General features: G+C 35.4%; 1 protein-coding gene across 1 annotated transcript; it reads right to left on the bottom strand.

The window, feature by feature from the left end:
• Window positions 1-27,416, bottom strand: LOC116169155. The gene is made up of 3 exons (XM_031485181.1): window positions 27,346-27,416; window positions 26,624-26,768; window positions 1-692 (listed from the first exon to the last, which is right to left on the bottom strand). Exons 1-3 carry the CDS (start codon window positions 27,414-27,416, stop codon window positions 39-41), a joined length of 870 nt encoding a protein of 289 aa, XP_031341041.1. The 3' UTR covers window positions 1-38.

Genomic DNA, 27,416 nt, shown 5'->3' with positions numbered 1-27,416 from the left:
GGCTGTAATTTGTGCACGACTTGAAAAATTTGAAAGACCTACCTCGCAAAAAATGCCGCCGCTGCCGAAGTTTGTGCCGGATTTCCAGCAACTCCATTGACGGCGAACGCGTATCTTGTTTCGGAATACATCCCATACACCCCACTTTCATGTCCCACAATACCACCCCCAACGTAATCCACTCTGCTTTGATAACCGACAACCCCTTTCACTTTTTGAACCTCTACCGGCAACGCTCTTTGTGTATTACTTCTACTGTAAGACTGATGAGCGTGTGATTGTTTACCCCTTGATTGATTCGCAAAAGTTTTTGATGGGTAACCGCGAATATTATTGGCATTCGCATGATGCCTTTCGGTGGATTCCATGTGTGACTTTGTGTAAAAGGACTTTAATATTCTCGATTCTGAGTTAATGTTTTTGGTGTGATGTGCATCCGTTGTCGCACGTGAGTTCTTAGAATCCACCTTATCGCGCTTCGCGTGTTCGACGGACTGTGTTACTGTTAGGGTAGGTACTGCTGCAACGAGCCGTGGTTTCGCACGTCCATTCACTGTAGACTCCCACTCTCGATCGTGAGATCTTCCACAGCCCTGCTTTTGCAAAGACAGATTGTGGTTGTAGTAGTAACCATTCATATTTCTCACTTCGGGAGGTACGTATTCCTTTGATGTTATCGCAGACATATCAACCTGCAAACAAAAGAAATATTGGTAATTATTGCCTAATTATGAAACCGGTAGGTACACATTAAATTGTTAGGTGGCGTGGCGTACTATTCTCAGATTGGAACCTCTGCATCTAAGCTCTATAATTATGTAATGAACCTTCAATCAATTTCCGTAACAGTTTACTCAAGTCTCTCTACTCGACTCGTATACGTTTGTTGATCTTTATTGAATAGAGCATCTCAATTCCCAATATTGAGCTTGTTCTTTTTACTTTCCGTTAATACAAGCGAGATGATATACTTCATTCTTCAATACCTACTACTCACTTTAAGAATAAATTACGTATTGCTGGGTTTTATTGTTTGTTTAGTACTCTATAAGATTAGGGCTTTCATTTAAACACAAAGAAACTCAAACAGGTACCCTCCGGAAAAGTCGGGGGTTAATTTTCATTTCTTGCATTTTCCTTTTTGGGGTGGTCAGATTTGATAACAAACTTCGTGACCGAGTTCGTGACGAAATAAGAAAAAGTACAAGAAAATGCAAAAATCGCAATTTTTACTGATTCAGTATGGACAACCCGGAAATTATGCACCCATTTTTTCTGTCTCAAATAATAATAATAACGGTATTTACATCTCTATATCGGATTACACTGCACAAATGCCAATTTGTCCTTGACGCAATCTGTTCTTTTGTATTAGCGACTAGGACCGAAAATAAAGAAAATCGCCATAATACTCGTCACATTTTTTTTGTAGCGAAGGCTCATTTTTTGTAGTCAAAAGACCAAAAATTGAAATTGAAAAAAATAATTTACTTAAAAACATGGTTTTTGTACGTTATTCTGCTTTTCCTCTGTTTACAAAAAAAGTTTTTTTAACCAAAAACCGAAAATTGTAAAAAAAAGTTAATCAAAAACCTCAGAGGGTTGTTGTCAACACAACCCACTTGAGCCCAAAGGCTGGAAAACGATACACGACACGAATTTTATGTGGACCATTCTCTAACAACTCGTTTTTGAGATATTCAGAATTGACGCTTAGATTCCTCTGTAACCGGCTGGTTACTTTTCAACTCTTCCTACTTTTGCTTCCTCAAGCTACTTTATTTCGGGATGGTTCTTCTTGCATAAAACAATTGTTGTTGGGCTCCGGCTAGCATTCAGTTGATGGTCTATTTCTGGCCTCGAGGAAAAGGGAAAGGATAAATGAATAAAAATCTTTTCTTTCTAACACTTTTATAGAGTCTCCGAATTGTTAGTACTATCAAAAAAGTAATATAGGCGGCTCGGGCTCTTTTTGGATCAAATTAATGGTAAAATCAAAATTTTAAAACATTCGCTCGCTTAAGAGACCGGGGGAGAAAATCAAAAAATTGTCAATTGACCGATAAAAAAGTTGGAGACCTGACCTGACACACTTTAATCCAAAAAGTTATATTAAATTCTGTTCCCAAAAATATAACACTAAAAAATTCAATATTGATTAAAAAATGTAAAGAAAAATTGAAGTAAATTTTAAAAAATTCAACAATCTTTTGAAATTTGTGTGTATCTTTTTGAATCATTTGACCCTTTTTAATACTATCCCTGGTGTGTTATATTTTTAAAAAGATAATTAATATCCTATTTTTTAGATTAAAATACATTTCCTGTTCCATTTACGAAAATGAAGTTAAGTTCGATAACTTTTTCACCTGGTCCCATATACTTATTTTGAAAACGGTAGATTATCGAACAATTATCAAGAACCTTCTGTAATAAACATTTTATTTGTTTATCTCTTTTAATAAGAAAATATACGGTCATTCTGAAATTTCCATGCCCCATAACACTCTTCTTATTAGAAACAATTGATTTTGGCAAAATCTTGAGCACTTTTTTATGCAGAATCATACATACAGGGTTTTTGGTTTTTCTTATACAACCCTGAACGATGTTTTTTCATATGGACCACCCTACATATTTTGGAGTTTTTGAGAGCGTAAAATTTTGATGTATGAAAGGTCGTGGGTAGAACAAAAATACAGTTGTTGGTAGGTCCTATACTACAACTACAAACTGCGAGGGTTGTGCCTGTTTATTTTTCAATACTTTCTTAAAAGTGGTTCTATTTTTTATTTTGATCTCATTTCATTTTGGATACCGACTCTTTTCCTCTTGCTGGGTCCTCCGGAAATCGGTCTCATTCAAAAGCCTTGCTTGGTTGAATTACTATAATCTACTAAACCACAGTCAGGCATTTTAAACCTTCCGTTGTCGTAGTAGTAATTTTTTCACACAGAACTATACAATACATTACAAAACTAATAAATAAACATTTCGAACAAATTGCTCCACAAATAAGGAAGTTGTCTATTGCGCATGCGTAGTTTTGGAGGGAAATTATAATTATAACTGGTTAGATATCTATGACAATTCAATGCGATTGTTCAATGACATTTGTCAAACTTCCGCCAGTGAAATGTCGCGAAATTTTTTCGTATTAACCGGAACATTCTTCTTAGTTTGTGAATCAATTTCGACAACCGACTTATCACCCCATCTTTTACTTTGATCACTCATAACGAATTAGCTTGGAGCACAAAAGTTCGAATAGAATCAATAGCAAAATGAAAAGCAACTTCCGTAATTTATTTTGACGATTAATGTTGTCATGGAAATAATGTCAAGGCTTCGGGATTGTTACGTATAAATATACATTCGCGTGGGTAATTATGTACTATATGGTCTAAGGTAATTATGCTTAATTTTTCTTTTGATTCATTGAATAGTCCTTCGAATACCATTCGTAGTCGAAGTATTTGTAGATTATTTTTGAGCTGCTGCTCCACTCATGCTAGTTACGCTTTTTAATACCACTCGCGCAAGCGCTCGTGGTATTAATCAGCGTAACTATTCGTGACAGCACCTCAAAAATATTCGACAATACTTCGACTACTTATGGTATTATATATGACAATTCAACTCATGTATAAAAAATCGCATAAGCCGCAGTGTAATTGTCACCTTGACAGCGGCAAAAGTTACCTGCAACTTTTCCAGCGACAAATGCACTAGTGGTTTTTCATCTTCGAACCAATTATCGCATTATCCTTTCCCATATGACTGGTTTGACGCCTGTCAATAATTCATTAGTTTGGTGAATTTCTTGTTCGTTAAATTGTCCTGCCGAATTACACTCGAGGTTTGTAGTTAAACCGAGTAAACTTGGGTTGTTGCAATTCAAATCTGTTTCCTTTTAGCAATTGAACTCGAAAAACTGTCAACCTAAAAATACTCCACCTACGGTGTCGCATTTTTATTAGTTGACAGTTTTTCTCGCATTCAACAACAGGCAACAGATTTTCATTACCTAAACAACCCAAATTTACTCGGTAAAATACAAACCTCTTGTGCAAGTGATAAAAAATCTCCATACTTGGATGGGTCAACGTTAAATTGGAAATTTCATTTCTTGCAACACACGCTAATTTTTTCTGGATGTTGGGCGATTAGGCCCATGCATCACCCCACCACAACTCGCTTCTAAATAGAGTTGCAATTCCAATTTAACAACTCCCATCATTCTTAATTTTTACGAACATAAAGTGGTAGTAATTAGTAAATGCACAGAACAGCATAAAACGAGCAAAATTAACCATGTAAAATTGGACACAATCAGAAATTACTATGACTGACTGTCTGACTCCCTTATTGAGATGAATTTCATTGAAAACCGTTCGCATGTCTGTTTCCAATCTGTACAAGAAGAGGATTTCAATTTTTTGGCTGTGCACAATGCATAATGATCAGGTGACTTTAACTTTAGACACTTGGATAGTTAAAAGCGGAAGAAACATTCAAAAGTATAGAAATTATAAAATCTTTAGAAAATATGGGAATTGCTTAAACTTTGACTACTTGGAAACTTTAGAAACTAGAATGTTATGAAACTTGAGAAACTATAGACAGTTTAGAAACTTCAACAAAACTAGAAACCCGACAACGTTAGTTTCGTTAACCTTATCGACACGAGTTCCTCGTCGATTTCGATATCTAGTCATCTCATCAGTAGTTGTTGTCCACTCCGCATTCTAATTTGTGTACCCAATTGTTATTCTGCATTAAATCTGAGTAGACAAGAAAAAATTCTAATCAGGAATGGAAGACGAACCCCATACATCAAAATTATACACCGTACTTTTGACACATGTTCCTAGACAACATGGCAGAAACGCATCCCTTTATCAATAATTATGTCTAAACATTTTAGTTACAAGAACAGAAATCAGAGTGGAACCTTAGACCATACCAAAATTTGAAATTGTGGGTGGGACCAATCAAATAAAAACTGACAAAATGTCTACAATAGCTACTTCTGGATTTACCCTATAAATGATACGGAGTTAATAAAATGACATGTGAAGATATATTCTCAACATAAAATGCGATTTTCGATAGACTGAAATAAACAAAAAGAAAACGAGTAGGTACTTCTGAAATTGCGCTTAAATAAGTAATGGGCTTCTGAAAGCGGCATCTTATACGATGATAAAAATAATACGTTTTACTTTGATCTATCAGTAAAAATACCGTATGGAACATAATATTGTTTGATTTTGAAAACATAGTCTTCCTTTGTAAGCGCGAATCTTACTTGGCTTCGTAAACTTACAAGAATACAAATTATTTCCCCCGAAAGCACTAAAGCTCTGACCTTATTTCCAACATACGGTTTGCAATAATTCCAATTCCCAATAGAGTATCAAATTATTATGTATGGGTACATTAATTATGAATGTTTAGGTTAACACTTAATAAGCGGGTAACAGTTCACACGTACATCATTTCACACGCAAACAAAAGATCAGGTAGCAAAGAATACACAAAGAACCATTAATAATACGTTTTATTAATAATATTTGTTGCATACATAGTAGCGTGGAGATTATTATTATCTATACAATGGGTTTTACAGTGTTCGCTTTCGAATAAGCTGTTAATTAAACAGAATAAACAACCCGTCAAGTACGTCCATTGGAGTTTATTACTATGAAAAATCAACATTAGCTTGTCATACAACTCTGGTGGAATAATAATATACGACGTTAATTGTGTATATGTAATTGATATTAAAAAAATATTCGTTTCTACAATACAGGGTGCTACGAAATTAGCGCCCATAGACAATGAGGGCTTACTTCTGAGATAAAATTGAATAGAAAATCCTATTGCACTTTTGCGATAAGAAAAATGGTTCAGTTAACTAGCCATCCCACTACTCGGATTTGCCATTATGCAATTTTTTTATGGGGTTTCTTCAAAACTCTACTTTACCGAACGCTCAGTGGATACTATAGCGCCTTACAAATGACTATTTTTGAAGCAATACATGAAATAACACCAAATGCATGCTATTTAACATGTCCAAACACGTGCAGAAGCATGTTTACCGGCAAATGGTGAACTTTAACATTGGAAATGTTTATGTTTTCATTGGGCCCAAGTTATGAGTTTCGTTCGGCCAAAAGACAACGGTGTCGCATCAAGTACCGTACTCCACCGTGATAGGTAGGTTAAGAAAAAGTCGGTAGGTACTGCTCAATTGTTTTGTTAATTTCATTCTACAATTCTTGCACATCTTCATTGATAGTACTATGCGATCAAAAATGAGTTGCTGTCCAGTTACCTTTGGAATTTTTGTTTACATGGGAAATCGTACTTAACTTTAATTTCCAAAGGCGACTCAACAGCAACTCATTTTTGATTGCACGTTATTTACGAGCTTGGTTATGCTTATTATTCAGCAAGTGATCCGTGGGCGCGAATTTCGTAACACTCTGAATAAATAATTCGAATGTTATAATCACCAATTACAAAGTTTTTTTCAAATAAAACACTTTTTTAGCGAGTTGGAAGAAATTCGAAACACTTTTTGAAAAAATGTTCGGAAGTTGATTGGTTAGAGTTCCAAGTTTCGCCGTGGACGTGCGGCACGTTTTTCCTTCAAATTTTCCACGCGATCCCCAAAGTTGCCGGTGAAGGGTGGGGATAAAGAAAAACATAACTTATAGAGAAGATAAAAATAATTCGAAGAATAAAAGAAAGAGCAAAAATAGAGAACAACATAAGGATATAGAGAGTAGTGATGGAAGCAGGGAAAGAAAGACAGAGAACGGAAGAATGGCTAAAAGAAAACCTACAAGTAGAGGCGGATGTAAAAGAGGCGAGAACTTTTGAAATAAAGGTAGTAATCGCGGAACTAACATGGGAAAAAAGGAGGGAAGTTATGAGGGAGGAAAGGGAGCAGGTTATACATAGATGACGAGTTCACCTATGAAAAAAGAAAGGTAGAAAGAGAAATTAGAGAAGTTGCGGGAAGAGAAAGAGGAAAGGGCAAGAAAGTAAGATGGGAATATAGAAAACTAATGGTAGAAGATGAAGAATACAGATAGAGTACCAAAGACATTAGTGAGAACAGAGAAGAAAAGAAAGGAAGAGGAAACGGCGAGATTGGAGGGAGAAACTAACAACAAAATAGAAAACAGAGGGAGGAGATACAAACAAAAACAATATAAGAAAAGAGAAAACCAAAACGGAGAAGGGCAACATGAAAATGATATTCTGGAATGTAGCGGCTGTAATTGATAAAGACGCTCAATTTTGGGAGTTTGTAAGAGGATATGATGTAGCGAGGATGGTAGAATCATGTATAGACGAAAAGAATTGAGAAAAAATAAAAACGGGATTCCGAATGAATATAGACAGAAGAACAAATTAACAATATAAAGAGAGGGGCAAATGGAGGGATATTAACAGAGGTAAAAAAAGAATGAGGGAATGGGGGGAAGAAACCAAATAGGAGGAAGGAATCCGGATCAGACGAGTGGAAGTAGAGGGAAAAAAAATGAGAGTGATAACGATATTCAATAGAGAAGGAATGAAGGATTTAAAAAATAAAATAGAAAATATGGTATATCAAGGGGGGAGGGAGGTTTAATGCCAGAACAGGAATTAATGAAAAATTGGCAGAGATGGGAAGAGGAACGCGAGATAGAAAATCAAGGGATAAAGAACGCAACAAAGAGGGGGAAATGTTACTGGAATTATAGGAAAAGAGAATTTGGGGAATTTTAAACAAAAATATGGAGAAGGGTAGGGAAAGGGAATTCACATACATGAGAGGAAGAGGGAAGTTGGTAATTGACTATACAATAGTAAATGAAAAAATACTAGAAGATATATGTGAATTTAAGATAGGAGCAAGAATAGAATCGAATCACCAACTGATGGAATTGAGTCTAAAACGGAAGATAAGAAGATCAAGAAATGAAAATACGCATGGACAAGAGGCACGGTGGAGCTGTATAAAGGGAGACTAGAGAAACAAGGAGAAGAAATAGGAGGAGAAGTGGAATAATCTAAAGTAGAGTATTAAGAAAGCAACAGCGTAGAAACAAATAACTAAAGAGAATGGGAAAGAAAAATTAAAGGAGTGATGGGACAAAGGGTGCACAGAAGAGATAAATAGATATAGAGAAATGTTGAAGAAAAAAAAGAAGGGAAATACAAGAGAAAGACAATCAGAAATAGCTGAGAGAACAGAAAAAAGTACAAAAAAATATAAACAAAAAATTGAAGGAGATGAGATAACAAGAGACGAGATTGAGCATCAATTAAAAAGACTGAAGAAAGGGAAAGCGACAGAGAGGGACGAGATAGGTAATGAAGCTTTGATTTTCACCACAGATAGTGCCAAGGAGAGAATGAGGAATCTAGTAATCAAGGTATGGAAAGTGGGTTTACTCGAAGAATGAAAAGAAGGGGGAATTGTGCTGATATTTAAAAGAGGGAACAAAGATTGTGTGGTAAATTAAAGAGAAATTACTATAACGACTACGGATTATAGAATCTATGCAATGATACTGAACGAAACACTAGATAGAGAAATTGAAGAGAAGAGGGCGTTAGAGGTAACACAAATGGGCTTCAGGAAAAGGAGGGGACACCCGACCTCCGGTTGTGTAGTCCAACGCTATACCACTGAGCTACAAAGCCGGTAGCCGGAAAGTTAACGGGCAGAATCAAGGAATTATATAGAGAGACAAGGTTGAGGGTAAGAATAAAAGGAAAAGAGTCTGAAGTGTTTTGGGCATGTAAAGGACTAAGACAGGGATGCCCACTTAGCTCAATCTTATTTAATCTTTACTTACGAGACATGGAAAAAGTATGTAGACAGTGCCAAGTTGGAGGGATAGTATTGGAAAGAAGAAAGATATGGTCCCTGGTATACGCGGACGACGCGGTGCTCATGGCAACAAAAGAAGAACAGATGAAGAAAAGAATGGAGCCAAATGTAGAAAAAAGGAATGTGGGCGGAACAAAGAAGAAAATATTACGACAGCAGGCGACATCTAACGGAGGAATTTTACAACACTTGGTATTATTACAAGGTGTTTACAAAGAACATTTTTACGTTACCAATTTCGATTTTTCTTACATGGTGGTTGCAAGTAAGTTATAAATTAATCTATTTACGGGCCATTTTATGTTTAGTTTATCGTTAATAGTGTTAGTTCTTGTAAATATTAATAATTAATTTTATACATATACATACATAAACATTTAAATAAATCAGGTATCAAATTTACGTTCTACTTTATGATAACAGCAAGTGAATTCATGTTAGGATTTTTATACAAATGAAATATAAAGATGAGCAATTTAGAACTAGCAATATATCGAAACTTCCAGTAACCTTGCGCTTTCACTACTTCAAAATTAGGATTATTTACAAACCTGCGAATAATTTCCAATATTCCTACTGAATGAGTGAGCCTTTTAGAACCAAAATTATAATGTAAAGCGGTACGGTATACGCCAAGCTAACTTTTGTGATAACCGAAAACTACATATAGGTTGCTCAACCAACGGTTTTACAGCTTTCAACTGTTCACATACAAAATTGAATTTTTACCATTCTCGATTCTAATATGTCATCGAGCATAAAAGTAACTAGAGATGTTTAAATTTTGCATTACAGTGACATTTTATAAACTCTATATGTACTACCAGACGCCACAAAAGTCGCGACATTTTCTCTAAATCATTTCGCGCAATTCTAGAAGTGCACGTATTAGAATAAAGCACTACATTTCTCCTTAGAAAAGCAGTAGTTTTACGAAAAATTGGTAAAAAAGTTATATACGAGGAGCTATAGAACACTTCTTGAAGTAGTAATATTCGGAAATTACAATCTAGCAGAAGTAAAACGGGACGGCGATGCACGTATTAAAAACGGGAATTACGCTCTCTAGTCTAGTTAGTGTTTCCTGTATAATATTAACAAAGAATTTCTGTACAAAACGAAAAAGGAGGGTTGAAAGGAGTTTTCTAAGAGATGCCGATGATTACATAGAATGTGCGTGTGCCGTGAATTAGTGAGAGTTTTTATTTGCACTTTCCGAGATAATTAAAAGCGGGATTGATTATTGATTTTTATGACTTGGCGGTATTTCGGGGGAGAATCCCGTCTATGGTGAGTGTAACGGAGTCGGTTTTAAACTCACCTTCCTTCTACTTCATAAAGGAACGATTAAGGAATGCTTAAAATTCTGAGCACAGTAATTTCGTAATACTGCCCGTTATTGTAATTCTTTTCTTTCGATCTGGATCTATCAGCGGCGTTCTATCAATCACTCTTAGTGTCAGTTTTCAGGTCCCTTCTGCAGACGCCTTAGTTTACCCAATGTCGAATTAAGGATTAGTTTAGGATTTAGAGCACGCAGTAAGGAATATAAACCTATCAATCAAAGTATCAGTCGCGTTATTATCGGGTCATAAAATATCCTCCACCTCCACTCGTTATGTGTTTAATTTTTTATCACTATCGGCCTGAAAACTATTTGGGAGCCGTCACGCTCTGTCTTGATTAGCGACGTACTTTCCCGTTAACTATCCATAGTTTAGCCGAATGACAATGCTGGAAAGGAAAACAAATTTGTCAAGATGTCAGAAGGGTAGAAAAAAGCGTGGTTTTTATTCTCAGTTTAACCAATTTGTAAAACTTTTAAGTAATTTTTGTTTTGATTCAATTATGATGATTTATAGGATTGTTTTAATGGTTTTCTTTCATTGATGTTCCTTCCGCAGTTTTATGGTTCGTTGCTTTCCTTGCTTCCGAAATTCATAAATTAAATACCATAGCGAAATATTCCTTTGCACGTTTATTTTAAAATACTTTTGCGGAACAACACGGACATAACTTACATACTTTCTCTCTTTTGTTTTTGTATACCTTAACTTTGCAATGCCGGCAATTATGTAGGTGTGTTTTGTGTTAAATACGTAAACAAAGAGGGAACGGTAATTAATTTTGTCAAGTTTTATTTTACTTACAGCATTTAAATCGTAGTTAAATGGACGTAAATTTCAAGTTTTAATGACAGCATAAAATGTTCTTCGCTGCCAATTACTCAAAAAATTGAAATTTCCTAAAACGAGATTCCCTGTTGCAAGACTTTGTACCTTTGTTCTTAATTTCATTTAATGTTAATAATGTTATGCGTTCGTGTAAAAATTTATTTCAGGTTGTAATTATACAATCTAAGAAATTACCAACTTTTCAACTCAATTTTATACAAAGTTACATAATTTACTTCCATGTAATGAGATAATTAACATGCAGTTTTACATTTCGGTATTTTACAGCTATTATTATTTCAGGCAGTTAACAAAATAACGTTTAAAAATGCTACCGTTCAGTTCACATACAGAATTATGGGCAACTTTTCAAATTTTATGTTAATTGATAGTCACAATAGGAACTCAAAAACTGTCACCTCGAGCCTAGCCTCGAGCAGTGGATTCAGAAACTTGCTGTACCTATTTATTTTTTAGATTTATAACTGTACTCTCGCAGTCAACATCAATTTTTTTTATTTTATAAAATTTGCTTTTGTCAGAATTATTTTTTTTTATTTTATAAAATTTGCTTTTGTCAGAATTATTTTTTATACATGGTATCTGGCGGTCTGTTTAAAACTTGAAATTCTAATATCTCGAAAACGTAATGTTGCAAGAGAATACTCTTAAAGGAAAAATAACATGGCTGGACGAGACGAGTTTGTCAATCATGTCAAAATTACAAACCAAACCAAACGCTTAATATCTCGAGAACGGAGTATCGGAGGAGGTACTAACAAAAAGAAAATAAGAGGTCTGGATGAGAGGTACAATAACCGGCAGCTACAAAGGCGAGAGCCGGTGTGGCCCAGTGGCGCACCAATAGGTACAATTAATAGAATATGAATGGTGGGGTTGTGTCATGTCTCGCCTTCTTAGCTGCGGGTTCCTGCATCTGTCGGTGAGTTCAAAACGTGTCACAAACGGAGTCGCAATAAAATGGAAGGTCGTGCCGACACGGAATCATAGCTTCAAATCCGATATGTCCAAAACGGGGTCTCAGAAGGGCACTCTCATAGGGAACGTGGAACATCTGGGCGAAACGTATCTATCGGAGGGGTAAAATGTTTAGAGTGCCTCCACTCCAATTAATTAATAAATAAAACATCAATAGCTTTTGCAGGCTACTACCAATTGTGTCAATCCTTATCAACGTCGGCCTCTAGTCCAATAACATAGCACGCTGCACAAAAGCTCTATGCATGTTTCTTGCTGCGTATGGTTTACAAGTAGTCCAGTGAGCATTACATAGCATTTTAGTTTACTTACATTACATCTTTTTTGTTGTGTAAATTACATGACCTATTATTTTTTTGCCTATCGTTTCATTTCTATTGCGTTTAAAAATAATAAATTTGAAAGTGAAAGTGAATCAATGAACAAAATCGTTTAGAAAGAATAACAGATATTTATTATACAAAAAGGAATGTTTTAACCATCGAGTGAATTAACTTTCGCGAGTTTCCCTTTATGGTCGTGTATAATACAAACCTTTATTTTATAATAGAAGCCATAGAAATCATTATAAAACTTCTGAAAATTCTGCAGGTATTTAATTTAGACGTCCAAAATAGCAAGCTTAGGTTCTCCCGTCGTTTCCATAGAAACAATATTGTAGTCTGTTATGAAGTTCGTTTTATTTCGTGCTCCGCGTCCCATTTTTAATAATAATGATAGATGTCATTGGAATGCACAATGATTGATTTAACTTTATTTACCCTTGCCGTTAACGTGATCACTTTATCTACCCCTACTGTTAAAGAGACATTGATTCAAACCTATTAAAATGTCAATTCAACATCTACTATAAAATAAACATTAATTTTATGCTTAATATTCCTAAACGGCTTAATATACATAGATTTATTATGTCACGAATAGAAAAGTTAATGCTCTACAAATTATCTCATACATGTCTGTGCACCTCTTTCAGTTTTCAATTAAATACGCGAGATCGTGTTTTCCATACGAAAACGTAAGACTCCATTAGCGCAAGTGAAATAGACTAATCCAAAAAATCATAAAAATGATCCAAAGGTCCAATTCTAGAAATTTTTCGCTCTGCATGATTTGGACGTAATGGTGAAGGCCCCATACTTTACCGAGGGTTGTCGTTTCTCAAAATGTGACGAAAATAAGGTCAAAGTAAAATTGAAACTTCGAATTTCTCTCCTCGTGCACATCCGGCATTCGTTACAAAACAAAATCCTAATAATGACTCGAAATTAATAACTTAGGAGACTCAGTAGCCTCAGCCAACTTCCGAAAAATCCAAAGAATTAATTGCACAATTCTTAACAGGGCAGAAATAGAAAAAAACGGAACGTGAAAACTCTATCTGGGTCGTACGATGGGTTCAAATAAACACACACTTAATTAAGTGTCAATCAATTAATTCATTGGCAATGACAAAAAAGTTTATTTCAAAACATATGTAGTAAATCAACAAGAAAAACATGAAATAGACACAAGCCCATTACATTTACCCCACACGCAGGTGGTCTACACAAATAAATAAAGGAAGTCTTAAAATTACTTGCAGGGTTGTCATCCATGGTAACCACGGTCTTGCGATAATCAGGTAGCACTAACACAAAAACACTCGTTAAACATTGCACGAACTTGAACTTAAATGCATCTGCACAGATTATGCTTATTGTGACGAAACCGCGTCATAGTTCTACCGGTAAGGTAGAAATATCTACGCGTGTCTTTCTAATCTCTAACTGGCGGTGGACCTTCACAAATTAATTTTTCTTGCGCAATATTGAGAAAATCCAAAATTCAGCGTTTCCACTCCGCAATATCGATGTCGAAAGCACATTCCGGTAGGTAATAATGAAGTAAATCGTAAATCAAAAGTAAAAAGTAAGAAGAAGAGCCTAAGAATGATTATTCAAAGAAAAAGTGAATGCGTAATTGTTGTTACATATTGCAAAAAGGTCTTAAAACTTGTAAGATAAATCCGCAAATAGCGTCAGCGAAGCTTAGAAGTAGAATAACGAGAGAAAACTTCACTCATTTTAACACAGCGCTAGTATATCCCAAAAATAGTCGACAAAATTGTCAAGTAAGCAATGGTGTGTGTCGTCTTGCAAGTAATAGAGAATGAGTCTTGTACAAGGAGTGCGCACGTCGAAAGAAATTAAAGAAATTTCTGCGCAACCTCCAACGACAACAGAATGAACGATTCAAAGAAATCTATCACAATAGAATAAAGAACTATAAAACTAAATCTAACTAGTGAATTACAAAGAACTTACCAAGATGGGGTAATGATTTAAATAAAGCGTCGCATTCAACCTAAAACACCCAGCGAAATCCAAATTGATAATATCAAACGACAAAAAAAAATCGTCACAACTTGGTGAATAAATAAAGATTTTGCCCTACTAACTTAACCAAAAAGGGAGTATGACACGAAGACCGCAATGCCTGTTTGCCATTACTCTGACGAAATTGGTGAATAATTGAAAATTTTGCCCAAACTGAGAATCATCCCGAACTAATTAGTAAAAAAAACATTTGTTGCTGTACTATTTGAGTACCTAATATATGAAATCAACAAGTTTTCTACGACTTTCCAGTGGCGAGGTCTCGTCCCTCACGCGGGCGGTCGAATAAACGCTCGAAATAGCGCATTTTATTTTTTGAAAAATGTGTAGACAAATCCATTCGAATTGCTGCACAGGATCCTCAACATCATTGTAAAGGCACAAGAAAAAATGATTTTATGGCCAAACCTTTGATAAAGTACCATATCAGCCCTCTGATGTAACATTAACGTTAAAGTTAAGTTGCAGGTTACCTGTAGTCTGTAGAAAATGTTATTCTGACCATACTAAATAACGTAAGTTTACCCTTTCTGATAAATCACAGGGCTGAATGTTTAATAAATTCACATTTTTACGAATCTAATATTAAAAAAAATTAAAGTTAAGCAGAACAACTTTGTAACAAAGCAAATCGCGGCAAGGAGTCTGTCTTCTCTTATGATGAAAACTTGTACCCTTTACTAGGAAAACTTGAAACTGTCCCAATAATTTTAAAATCCTAACCAACCCAACGTTCCAAACTAGAACATAAGCTTTTATTGGAGAAGTTTTAAATTTTATGAACATTATTTCCTTTAAAACATTTCTCTATAATAAGAGAAAGGTCATAAAGCTCATGTAGCTAGAAAACGTAATAGCAAACATGAACGTAAAATAAGTTTTCGTCTAAAACGAAATTTTTAATGCGACTATAACGAGAACTTGTCCCTCGACTTGAATTTGGTTACATTGTCGAAACACCCCTAATATTTTTCTTAAAAATCATATTTCACATTACGACTGCATGATGGAATTGATGGCTCAGAATGAAAATAGTAAAGTTATCGGAAGGAGGGTGAATTCAAGTTGGGTTACGACGCGCGAGATTATGTAATTTTCAGTTTCATAAAACTGAAAAATCTATTCAGGTACGCTGTTTTAGAAAATGGCAAACTTCGGTAATGTGATAGGGATTTCTTCGGTTTTACATAATCTAATATTCATATCGGTCCATTAAATCATCGTGACCCTTGTAAGGGGTGAAAAGTTTTTATAGCTTGTCAATGGCGAGATGAAGTATTTCGTTGCCTTTCGGTATTTTACAACGACGCCAGTGACGAAACGTTGATGAATTATGAACTAATTAATGCGCGTCGTGGAAAAATGATGGATTGTTTTTCCGACGGCGAGGTAACGATTTTATTTTTCTATCTGTGGAGGCTTTAAGATTAAGAAGCAGGAACTGTAATAATTTGTTTCCACCGCGTTGACGGGATGAACCATGAGATTGCGGGAGATAGGAACAAGGTTAGGGTGGGTTGCATTTGGGGGTGGTACTTGACTCACTTACTTTATATCCGGTAAATGATGGGGGAATCAGTAGGGTTAGGGACGTTCAAAATCTTTTAATTTATTTTACTACTCCTTCAAGTTGAAACATTTGCGAAATTTTGCTTACTTCATTTAGCTTGAGGCGGCATGGGCGCGTTTTAAAACGCATAATTTAAACATTTTTTACAATTGACATTCAACGACTTTCGTGCATTGTAATGATTTCTGCGCTTGAATATCGCCTGCAGTGGCATTGAAAGGGAAGTAGGAAAATGTATCAATCAGCATCGGGGTGGTTGCGGTTACCAGTACTCGTTCATAGCGCCGAAGGCCCCATTTAGGACACCTTATTTGATTTTCGCCCTCCCTCGAAACAAAGTGATTGAAAGATTTATTTAGTTAGCTTATGCCATATGGTGTTAATTTATTTTAATTTGGAACAAATTTGTTAAAACGGTTTTTCTAAAACGAGAACCTGGTGACGTTAAAACCAGAACTTATTCGTTAAGTATTGACTTTTCTAATTATATACACCAATACCCCATTTTTCAATATTCATATTGTGCTTTGAATGTTATTAAAGTAATTTGCACACAGGTTAACAAACTACCTACATGTTTTCGAAAATTCGAAAAATAATTTAACATCGAAAAAAGGAACAAATGTAATGGCGTTCAATCAGATCAGGAGCGGTGATAATAGACGGTTTTTTCTCAAAACGGTCAAAAGAGTGTAAACGTCCGACTGACCGTCGCGTACAAAGTTCAAATTAATAATAATAATGTGGTACACAGATAAGCCATGATTTAGAAAAGAAGTGATTAGATGACTTCGGAGATCACCCCCTCACCCCCCGGGCTGCATAAAAATTAAACACATACGTTTTTCCTTTACTTTTGTTTCAGGAATATAGCACATGTGGATAAATTAACGGACTTTCCTGGGTTTTTCTGATTTTGCAAAAAATCGTATTACAAAATGGGACGAAAAAAATTGCGATTTCAATGAAATTTTGTATTCAGGTATCTCAGAACACGAAAGAAGAAACACGCTATAAGAAAGATAGTTTCACTGTAATATTCCATGAACTGTTGTGACGCTTTACACTAAAACAATACCCTCCACATTCGATTTACACGTGCTAGGCCACTTTTTGAAGTACCAAGAAAATGTTCGAATATTCTTGTTTGCTTTTTTTTAAAGAGTCGTTTTGAAAAACTGTTTTACAGTTTTGTTGGTAAATAAATCAAGAGTTTGCCCAACAAATTTCATGAAGTGCATTAATGTGGTTGATTTTATGTAGGGTTACGCATTTTCTAAGGGTTAAGTATTAGGAGGTATACAGGATGTGCCTATTAGAGAGTTGGTTATTTTGGTATTTTAAATTTCTTTTAAGTCAATAGTTTCCGAATCAATTTGGCGATCTATATTTTACGGGTACGTCGGGAAAGTTACCAGCGTCAGTCTGACGGGCGGTAATACAATCTTAATGTGTTTTACGTGACCAAAACACTTAGATCAGGATTACTCACTATGAGATCATACGGCATCGTAAGAAACGCTAAGTTTTTAAACGGCCGTGGGTTTTGATTGACGTCATTGGCTAATGATTAAGGATGGCCAATTTTAACTACGGTCATTTTAGGGGAAGTCTTAGTAAGATTGCAAAAGTAGGACACGTTCCGGAAAGAGCGGTAGGGCATTCGGTTTTGAACCAGTGCATTTTTCGAAGTAATAGTTTCTTCGGGCGTCAGGGGTGAAACCGCCAGTGGAAAAGTCACAGTCACTTTTTGCAAGGAGCCCCGGGGAAGTTCAAGTGAAAGAACCCGTAATTATAAGTTAGCGCAACGGCCGTCGGTTGGTAAAAATCGGAAGAAAACAAATGATCGTATTTAGAAAGAGAACCGCGAAAAAATTAAATACGAAAACAGAGTACGCGACACCTTTTTAAAAATAAATCAACAAGAAACAAAAATGTCGACGTAGTGATAGCACGTACGGAATTGTATGTTTGACCAGCAAATAATATTACTAAAAGAATAATTAACGTAGTGGTTAACGTACCAGTAGGTAGTCCCTCCGGAGATCCAGGCTTCATTCTACTATATTGTCCAAATTTAAGATACCATTCCTTCCACCTATGTTCATCACTTATTCACCAATTTCGCCAGAAAACGAAAGAAGATGTAAAATTATTATTATTAAGAGTAGATAGTGATTTCTATACACAATACATTTTTACCTAAAATTTTTTTTCATGAATTCTTCCAATGATGCTGATTTGGGAATAGCTTCTAAAATACTAGCTGCATTTCCACGTTCAAGTCGGTGAGACATTATTTGATACATGTAAGTACCCTAATCACCAAGATCGGGCTCATATTGCTGTGTGAAAAGCCACCCACAAAACACAATTAATTAAATAAACTTGATTATAAATTTCTATAGATCCCTTCGGCATCCCCTACGATAAAAAACAATCTCGATAAAGACTTAATTTTATTAATTTAGAAATCTCCGCAACCTTGAACATATTCTAGAACTACCTCCAAGAAATCATCTAAACACATTTTGAATCACAGCTAGAAGAACTCTGGACACGAATATCAAATTTAATATGCGAACTCTAATCCTGGGTCGTAACATTTTGGGTTCGATTAAACACAGAGTTGTTCATTGACAAATAAAGTAACATTTATTCGGTACACACAAATTAACAAATCTGAAAGAGAGAGAGGCTTTCAGAGTCTGTTTTACACATGCCACGCTTGAAAACGATCGATAGACAATTCATCAAAAACCTTAATTACTTACAGCTCGACTTACAGTTTAAATTATCCAATAAACTGGTTGTTAACTTCGATATACTGGCATACAAAGAAGTAAACAAACACTCGCTGACAGCTTCAATCACTCCTTTTCTATTACACATAATCTCGATAAGTGACACACTTTTAGTTTTAACGAAGAGAACCTTGAAGAAAGGTGCAATAAACTGCTTGAAGAGCACGGTAAACTCAGGCAAAGTAGAAGTGGAGTCAACTCGAATAATAAAACCGCAATTAACACTCAATAAGAATCAATAATTCAATGTACGTTAACTGAGCAAAAGCAAAATTTGGATAGACCACGGATTGTCCGTACAATTCGGTGATATATAAAAAACAAAAGCGTGACTTCAAGAAAACTATTTTACGATGCACATTTCCATAGAACAATGACTGATGATTAATTCAAAATGTAAATAAATTAACACAAACAAAATTTTTCATAATGATACAATAGTAACGTAAATAAAAATCATAGTATCGGTTTCGAAAAAGGTCTCGGTAACTTCAAAAACTAATTTACAAAGCACAGGTAACTAAATATCTTCATATATCAAAACTAAACCGAAGAAATCAAAGTATACTCGTACTATCAATGAATCTTCGTACCGTCAAAGGTAATCGTAGACAAAATCGGATGTGTTCTTCGTAACGGCAAAAGTAATGTACGTAGAATTAGAAGTTTCAAAGCAATCCAGGTTCTGCGTCGATTTAAGTCGAAATACTCAGTTAGATAATATCGAAAAAGTAAGCCAGAAGAGTAAACCAAAAGAGAAAGTTGGGAGAGAAAATGAGAGAAAACAAACCCCTAAAAAATTGCGTGTCTAGAATAATGCTGTCAAATCTGTACATACGTCACATCGTGTAAATAATTGTAAATATAAATCCACTAAACGTATTCAATGGAGCGGCCACAACACATGAGCAGGAAACAGAGATACTCCAAAGAACTGTGGCAATACCCAATACAAAGAGCCCTTTTTCAGGTAGACTAAAAGCAATAGCGTATTAAGAAAAATTTACAAGCAACCACTATGAAAGCAAAATATTCTTTAAAAGGAACAAGTACAGCTTGTACACAAGACAAAAGTAAAGAAGAAGGGATAGAATTATGTGCATAAATGTACATAGCGTGACCTCTCGCGGCAAAACACATTGCTATTTAAAAAAATTCACACATTTGGCGAATCCATGCAACCATCGTAGACTATTATTCAATCTGATCACTTACTTCACTCGCTTGCAAGCTGGCCCGCGTTGCAAACGCCACCCTTCTGAATAGTAGCGTCGTCACATGCTCGTAATACTATTAAAGGAGGTGTACGAGAAATTTAGATTGGAATTAACAAAACAATTGAGCACTATTAAGTACCGTATCGACAGTATCCGCGACTTTTCTCTTCACCTACCGATCACGATCGAGTACGGTACATTCGTCACTTGACTGTTGTCTTTTAGCCTTCAACGAAACCATAAACATTTCCAATGTTAAAAATTCAATTGTTTTTTGTTAATCATTTGTTTTATGAAATAAAAATAACTGACGGCTGCCTTTTATGGCCAATAAAATATTAAACAACCTTTATATACATAACTGTTGTATACAGTCGTTATTTGCCTAGATACACAGGGTGACAATTTGAAAACTTACCACCACCCATGTCTTAGTAAATAAACGAGATATTTTAAAAAATCAAAATCCGTTTCGGTAATTCGGAGGGGGAATCACAATGACATAGTTGGCGATGCATCCCCTGAAACCCCCTGCGCCCCAACCACCTCAACTTTTAAATCTTAAATAGTGACCCCCCATGTGTGACACGTCGTTGGAAAGCTCTAAAAAAATGCTTTCCAACCATACCAAATAGCATTACACTTAGGTTAGTAATTATCGTGCAAATGTGGTTGCTTGATCATACATTAATACTAGGACGACACATTTCATCATCCGAGTAATGCTTTTGACTGAAATAATTCTGTCTATGTAAAACACGAACCAAAATAAATTATAATAGAGAAGGTGACGACAATTCCAAATTCCTGATTCAAAATTTCCTAATAAATTTTATCAAAGAAGATATTTTTTATTCAGTCGTAAATTAAGAGTATATACACTTACCTAAATATGTGGGCGGAAAATAATATCTTAAGCAAGACTGATTATTATTAGAAGCTATTTATCAGAAATCTACTGAAGCTCGCCTATAATCTTTTTCGAAGACGGCAATCGAAGAGATAATGGGTAGGCAGAACACTTCACTCCGCGATATTTAGCGAAGCGAAAGAAATGGACCATTGAGCACTTAGCAAAGGAAAACTAGAAATAGAAATACATCATGTTGCGTCTTCTAGAAAACTGGACAAAAATCAAGGGGGAGACCCCTTATGGCCACTTAATGACGCTTATACTGCTCGTTAAGATCAGACCTCAACTATTCTTATTATGACTCAGAATAGCTGCAGAAGTCCCAAACTAAATACGAAAATCCGATGAAATGTGGCGGTTTTCTTTCACAAGTTATATTAGGGAACGCCGTTTTTTATACAGACACATTCATCTTTCCGCCAAAGTGCCGTGAAGTAAAGGCCATTTACTAACTGCTATAAACTTTTACTTGATATTTGGTTTTAGTGCCTTCCCTTGTAGATTGTCCGTCGTCTTTGTTTCCACAAACACACACTTACTCAAAGCGTAAAAGAAATTTCCCTTACTCGTTTAATCATCAAATCGCTGTTGTACCGTTTCTCGCGCCCAACGTAATAGATAAAGACATTTAAAGTTAAATGCGGCACGCATTTTAATTTGGTTGCCGTAGGAATGCGTATAGAGAACCCCGCTAAGGTGATGATTTATATCTTCATCAAGGAATACTTGATAATGGATTTTCCCCTCAATACAAATAATCAAGTAATGAGTTCCGAATTGCAATTATCGTAAAAGTGCCAGACGACGGCCGTTCTCTGGCACTTACCTAAAATTGTAATATCGAAGACACCCTGTTAGTACATCAATTACAACGTATATTGGCCGTAATATAATGGTCAAGTAAGTCTGGACGTTATCGTTACCCGTTTTACTTTTCCTATTAGCAAATTTATAAAAATTTTGTACAGGGTGGCCAAATAAGAATGCGAGGTACTGTATCTGGGAACCTGTCCATCGTAGAGGCTTGCGGTAAAAAAAGTTACATACTAAAACGGCCACGAGAAAAACCTGGAAAATGTTTGTGAAATGGCCTCTAGGGGGCGAAACTGCAATTTGGAATCTAAAAGAGCCATGTTTCTGATATCGCATATAAAGATGCCGTTTTCGCGAGCTTGTTTAGGCATCATTTAGTTACTTCTTCATGAAAATAAAACTAACCAATATATTTTGTTTTGAGAAAATTAACCATTTCTGTCGGAATGTCGAAAAAAGCCCTCAAGCGGCGGTATGTGAAACTAACAAAACTTCAAATATTACAATATTTGTAGCCGAAGAATAACTCTTTTCAATTAACCCGAGTTTGTTAAAATCGTTTCGGCCGTTTCGAAGATACAGGGTGTTCTTTACGGGAAACCTTTGAATATCCCCCACCACTTCATTTTTAGAGATACAGCAATAATTGTCAAACAAAAAGGTTCAGATTATCATCGACTTCAAAGACCGGGCATTTTTTTTGTGAGATTAATATAGGGAATTCACAGAAACATCACTTTTTAGCCTCCAGATTGCAGTTACGCCCCCTAGCGGCCATTTCACAAACTTAAAAATGTTTTCCAAGTTTTTCTCGTGGCCTCTTAGTAATACCTTTTTTTCCGCAAGCCTCTACGATGGATAGGTTCTCAGATACAGTACCTCGTATTCTTAGTTGGTCACCCTCTACACATAGCACATATTTCGATGCACTTGTTTCAAAGCGAATTATTATTTATGTCAAAGGTCCTTCTTGCATTTTGTAACGGGAGCCCGTTAACGGATTTTTTATTTAAATTTGTACGCTTATGACTTTGTAAATCCGTTTGAAAGCTTGCAGCGCCGGTGCGTCGTGGGATATGGTGTGATTAGTTCAAGTTACAGAAAACTTTCTGTTTATCTTGCAATCGTCGTTATGGGAGCTGCTGCGTAGCGTGAGTTGTGAGGAGTCGGCGGAAAATTGCTCCACGTCTTTCGTGATATTAAATTCAACAACTTTATGATGCAAAAATAACTAAATTTCTATTCAATAGCAATGCAATTTAATCAATTCAGAATGCAAATCGGGTAGCATGAACAAATTCTTCGGAACAGAAATAACGTCACTAAAATTGTAGATATTTCGGTAACAAAAAAAAAGTTCATAAAGCAAGGTTAGCTAAAATCTTAAAGAACATAGCTAGTCGGAAAGATACAATGTATTCAAACTAACAGAAATGAATCTTCGTAGTAATCAGAAAAAGTAACCGTAGGCAAAAGCGGGTCTCGATATCGGGAAAGTCAAATCTTCAGTAGCGACAAAAACAAAGTATGTAGGATCAGGTATAACGGATCGATTTACAAGAGTAGTAGTCTCCAACGTTTCTTTAATTTTCCTTGCGCAATACAGTGAAAATTCAAAATTCGGTGGTTTGCACTCAGGAATATCGATATAGCAACAATCCGGTACGTAATTATGAAGAAAAGAGTAAGCCAGAACTAAAAAACCTAGAAAATGATTGTTCGAAGCCAAGGGTAATGCGTAATTTACCGATAACGTCCTTAGAAGTTGTAAAATATATCCCCAAATGCGCCAGAGAAGTGTCGAAAGCAAAATAACAAAAGAAAAACTTCACTAAACTTATACAGCCACAATATATCCCAAAAAGGCAAACAATTGTAGAGTAACAAGGCTTATACGTTCTTCTAAAAGTAATGAATGTGTTTTGTACAACGACGTGCGTGCGCCGAAAGAAATTAAAGAACTCTGCACGACCTCCGCCGGTGAAACAAAGAACTCTTATAATGATCAGATAACACCAAAAGTAAAGAACTAATGTAATGAGAAACAGTTGGAACAAATTTAGTACAGGAACACCTTGCATCTAAACTAGTAGATTACAATATAAATACCTAGATGGCGTAACAATATCAAATTTACATTAGAGTAAGAACGCTTTTTGGAGCGAAGGCTTTTGGAGAGATATTGTAAAACAATTTGGAGAGAATTTGAAGAGAGGGTATTGGGATTTTAAAGGCACGCTTAGCAAATGTGGGAGAGGCTCTTAAAAGTTCTTGAAGAGATAGTGAGAGGGCGTTCAAAGAGTCTTTGAAACATTAAAAAAAAATGTTGACATATTCAACCGACATTTTGAAAAGAGTACCTCAAGAGATATTAAAGATTGTTAAAGGGGTTATGTTCGGATATTTTGAAGAGATTTGGAAGATTGGTAAGAAATTTTTAATATACTGATATAAAAAGGTTATGAGGAAATGTTGGTCAGATTTCGATAATAATTTTAGTATATTTTGAACAAGCCCTATAGATGTCCGAAGAGATGATATCGACATTGTGCCCTTTGCGATTTTACAATTTTTTTGTCAAAATTCCCAGACGAAAGGGCGTGCCCGAAATGGGGGTGCGAAAAAATTCTGATTTCGACAAAATTTGGTATCTGGGACACGAAAATCACAAATCTGAAATTAGTTTTTGAAAATTTAAAAAAAATTCCACTGCAATTCTTGGCCGGGCAACGGAAATGGAGCGAATTCTAAAATCTGTTGTACATACTTGAGTTAATGAACAACATTGTCGGAACAGTTCTTATTTAATCACTCTTTTGAAAATTGGTCCTCTCGATCACCCAATGTTGTTTTAGATACTCGTACAATTGCTATGTGCACTGATCGTTGTCATTATGAATGAAACACATGGAAATTAATGTGAAAATTACAAAAGTGCGTTTTAATCTCGACACACAAGAAGAAAATGGTACAAAAACACAAACTAGGCTGGCTTATTGGTACTGCCAAAGCCAAAAACAACAAAAAAACACAAACAATTATTACAAATAGACTAAAATTATGACTTAACTACTTAGATTACTCGTCCGGGAATTGAAATATACAATAAAAAAGGTATCCGTACACAGTTCACAAAAATTAAAATTTCAATTAACACAATGACAATGACAAATGACAATGGCAGCATCTTCTCTTTGTGTAGACAAGGACATTCACAATAAAACTCAACTTCAAACTGAGTCACATTCAAAAAAATCTTAGGAAGCGGCGACAAATACCTCTCCTTGCAGCAACTTTGATGGTAAAAACTTTGCGACAATCCTCCAACCCGTAAGACATAAAAAACTTCTTCAATCTTCAATCTCACATTGAACGAAAACTTTCAATGCTGGCTGTGGCTCCAAATGAATAATAAACTGACCGTAAATCAACGAAGCGAATAAATCTTCAACGGAACGTAATTCCGCTGTCAACGTGGTAAAAAGCCGAATTAAAAATTTCAATTAAACGTAGTTCTGCGTAGACTGGGGACGCTTTTCTTGTTAATGTCCTATTTAAGGCGAATCCCTTCTTCCGATAATAAAAATTACAACAACTCATCTTACACAACACAGTTGACAACAAAGAGAGCAACAAATCTATCCTAGCAACGCACGTAGGCCAACGAAAGTAGAGATAGATTCTTTTTTCTAAATCAATTTGTTATCAGACATTTAAGAGATAAATTCCTACTTTAATTCTAGGAGAATTTCACTTCTATTAACATGTAAGGCGATAAATGACATCTACCTGTCAATTAAATTAAGCATTTACATTTGATAACAGATAAAGACCCAAAAATTTCTGCGTTTAAATAAAATTTAAACAAAAACAATCTTGGCCGCTCTCATGTATAACACAATAATCTCTATGCCATTACATAGACCAGCGACAATTAATAAAATTTAATTACGAATGAAATAATTACACGAAAGGGGACCGCCCTGTCCATCTTAATTAGCATTTCCGAAAATTTCATCCTGTCGGACGAAATCAACACAGCAATATACGTAACACCCTGTATATAACCAGCGAATAGTCGCTTACTAGACTCATAATAATAAACACCATATTCTCGTAGATCAGGGGCGCGCTATAATTGTGTCCGAATTTTAAAAAAACTTCATCAATTTTTACGAAAATAAACAATGTGTCGAGTTTTTGCTATCGCGAAGTAGTTCCTAATCAACATTTTTCGAAAACATACAATAGCGTGAACTTAAATCTGCATTACACTGAACCACATTTAACCTAACAAAAGCGCACTCACAATAAATACACAGTCATTTTACAACAACAAATGAAAAGGAAGTAGTAAATTGTTTTATGCATGGACGCGCTAAACATATTAGAAAAAGTTATTCGAATTCTCACGGGATTTGTATATTATATACAATGTCTTCCGAATATTAATTGGTTCCACACGTTAGAAACCGGGAGTCGCTTTAATGCAGGTAATAAAAGAGGTTCGTTTAATTACTAATTACCGACTTAAATATTTGGCTAAATCGTAAAGTCGTCGTCCGATTACTCGAAATGACACGGTTTACATTGTAAGAAGAATAACGTGAACAGTCCTAGAAGCATAAAACCGAGAGTTATTATATTTTATATTGGATCGTAAACATTTACCTTTATTATCCCACCAAATAAGTGTGTATAATACTAATTTATGATTAGTAATCTCGAAAAAATTAAAGTAGTAGTCGTTATATAAACATCAACGGTAGCGAGGAGGGTCATATAATCTCAAACATACAATTACGTAATTTGAACAAGCCTGAAATTCATTTATAAAAATATATCCAACGTACCTTAGAAATAAGCCTAGGGTTGATCCAAGCCGTTTTAACATCATTATCCAAGAGCTTATATGAATCCTTTGAGATAAGTTTCGGTATGTCTGATCCAACTGACGAGGGATGAACTTTTGTATTCTGCTCTCTCGGACGTGAAGATCTGAAACGATAGAAATTTCAAACTTTAGTCGTTTTTAAATGACTATTAGGCCGAAAACAAAACTTTCAATCGTGTTATGTAAGGAAGTGTGCACGTGCACGAGAAAATCAAATCGGGTTATTTATTTAATCCGATGAAAATGAAATCAGTTTTATCAGCCCACAGACATAGTTTATGGGCAATATATTTTTATTGCACTTATTGAGACTTAACCACTGTACGGAATTAATTAAACAAGAATATCAGACAAAACTCGATATCTTAATGGGGTAATACGAAAACTTTACGTAGTAGCAGCGATTTTCGAAATTAAATTAATTATACAATGACGGGTTTAACGAGCGTGAAAAAATGCGGTATTAAACGGTACCCATATGTCTAGTTACCGGATTAAATAAATTCCTTGGGGCGCTCTTGCCTTGTGACCGTGGAACAACACCCCCTGATATTTACATGCTTAATTTTATAATCCATCTTCACTAATCCTATTATAAAGGATACAAATAGTAAAAATCTTAAATAGCAACATTCCCTGCATGATAAATCCGTTCTTCGCACTGAGGGAAACTCGAGTTACCCTTTCGATGTCAAATTTTGTTCTCCTTGCACACGTTTGATGTAACTGCTTTTACCAGAAGTTACTACCAT

The sequence above is a fragment of the Photinus pyralis genome, unplaced genomic scaffold, assembly GCF_008802855.1.
Source record: "Photinus pyralis isolate 1611_PpyrPB1 unplaced genomic scaffold, Ppyr1.3 Ppyr1.4_LG4, whole genome shotgun sequence".
NCBI classification, from domain to species: Eukaryota; Metazoa; Arthropoda; class Insecta; order Coleoptera; family Lampyridae; genus Photinus; species Photinus pyralis.
Note: the sequence above shows the minus strand (reverse complement) of the source record. Positions and strands in the feature narration are given on the sequence as shown.

What these genes read in the sequence shown, in the direction of transcription:
- LOC116169155 (XM_031485181.1), bottom strand. Translation starts at nt 27,416, where the DNA reads ATGGTAGTAACTTCTGGTAAAAGCAGTTACATCAAACGTGTGCAAGGA. An exon ending in CAAAATTTGACATCGAAAGG is followed by an intron (nt 26,769 to 27,345) that starts GTAACTCGAGTT and finishes CTATCGTTTCAG; the next exon opens with ATCTTCACGTCCGAGAGAGC. An exon ending in ACCCTAGGCTTATTTCTAAG is followed by an intron (nt 693 to 26,623) that starts GTACGTTGGATA and finishes TTTTGTTTGCAG; the next exon opens with GTTGATATGTCTGCGATAAC.